The sequence below is a fragment of the Limulus polyphemus genome, unplaced genomic scaffold (genome assembly GCF_000517525.1).
Source record: "Limulus polyphemus unplaced genomic scaffold, Limulus_polyphemus-2.1.2 Scaffold8877, whole genome shotgun sequence".
Classification (NCBI taxonomy): Eukaryota; Metazoa; Arthropoda; class Merostomata; order Xiphosura; family Limulidae; genus Limulus; species Limulus polyphemus.
The window spans coordinates 1-1,701 of record NW_013674487.1 but is presented as its reverse complement, the minus strand read 5'-3'; the positions used below and the strand labels follow the sequence as shown (position 1 = coordinate 1,701).

The window sequence follows — 1,701 nt, the reverse complement described above, 5'->3', positions numbered from 1 at the left end:
CCAGGTCTTCTTCAGAAAATCCCTTCAGTGTTTCTGTAAACAATAAAAATCCACCTCGGAAGTTCAGGCGAGCTGTTAGAAGAACAACGGCTCGCAAGCAATGAAAAAGCAAATATGTTAAATGTGTTGTGTAACACGACACTAGAAAGCACAAAGTGCTTTGTATTGTACAATATGTATTTTAAGACAGGCTCTGAGAAACATGATACAAATTATATAGTGGACAGATTTGACATATTTTAAAGTGAAAAAACTCCCTGTAGCAGAGTGTAGGTTGAATTTTGATTTTTTTAACCATGAAAAATTAGCCAGTATAAATAAAACTTTTTTTTTCTTCATATCATGTCTGTCTCTTTTGGTTATTCTTTTTTAATGGTCTTCACAGGTCAGGAAAACTGGGAAAAGCAGTGAATTTTATATTTTGCGTTCCTGGCCAGGGAAACATTAGAATTTCATTTTACAGACAAAACCAAGAAAAAGTCGGTGAATTTCGTGTGATTTAGTAATGCTTCTAGGACATGGATGGCAAAAAAATATATTATCTTAGTGCCATAAAAGCTCATACAGGTTAATTTTGTAGCATGTCTACACCAGTATTTGTGTTTACTGTTAATTTTTCCACATAAACAGAATGTAATGGCTCTAGACAAGTCTTTGATTCTTCCTAAAAACTAGATTAGGAGGATCATTTTACTATAGATTTAAATTTCTTAAGTTATTATTAAAACAGTCCCCATGAAGGGTATATTATATTATTGTCATGTTGTGTAGGAAAAATTGAAAATGTATCAAAACAAAAATTAATAGTACGTTATTTCTGTAAAGCCTGGCAGTTCAAAGGTAGAATAAATGAGCACAGTTTTAATGAGTTATTACTTTTATTTCATATCTGTACTTCAGTTAATTATTGAAAACTAAGTACAATTAGTATATAGAATAATAATTTATCAATAATTTGTTAAAAAACAATCTATACATCACTAAGCATTGGCTATAGCATATGATGTTACGATGCATATTATAGCTTTATCAGGAGTCATTGACAGGTGATATCTCTAAGAGACAGGTAGAATATCAACAGTTACAATTAAGGAAAAATCCACATGAATAAACTTATAATATCAGTAATTTGGAGATAAATGTAAAAAATCAAATCAAACAATTTATTGAATTATATAAAATGTTTCATTGACAGTAACTAAAATATATACGTAAAGGTTTCTGATAATACGGCACTATTTATTATATATGAATCTTTGTAGAAACAGTTGGACTTGCATGAGTGAATGACTGAATACATCACGTTAACCAAAGACGATAACTTAATACATTTGGATATACGAGTAATAAATTAGGAAAATTTACTGTTTGTCAAGCAACAAACAAGATGCTAGGGACAGGAAAAAATTAAAGACTGAAGATAAAGATGAACGTGCACAGTTTGACAGAATTGGGTTAAACAAGATGCTAGGGACAGGAAAACAATTAAAAACTGAAGGTAAAGATGAACGTGCACAGTTTGACAGAATTGGGTTAAACAAGATGCTAGGGACATGAAAACAATTAAAGACTGAAGGTAAAGATGAACGTGCACAGTTTGACAGAATTGGGTTAAACAAGATGCTAGGGACAGGAAAACAATTAAAGACTGAAGGTAAAGATGAACGTGCACAGTTTGACAGAATTGGATTAATAGTTTTG

General features: G+C 31.1%; 1 protein-coding gene across 5 annotated transcripts in view; it reads left to right on the top strand.

The window, feature by feature from the left end:
• Nucleotides 1–343, top strand: part of LOC106475617 (nuclear pore complex protein Nup153-like) — a 27,790-nt gene extending 27,447 nt beyond the window's left edge. For all 5 annotated transcript variants that reach the window (XM_013936294.1, XM_013936293.1, XM_022379684.1 and 2 more), the window contains one exon: nt 5–343. In XM_013936294.1, the coding sequence (XP_013791748.1) occupies nt 5–104 (100 nt within the window). In that variant the 3' untranslated portion in view covers nt 105–343. The remainder of the gene's footprint in view (nt 1–4) is intronic.
• Nucleotides 344–1,701: the final 1,358 nt, after the last annotated feature.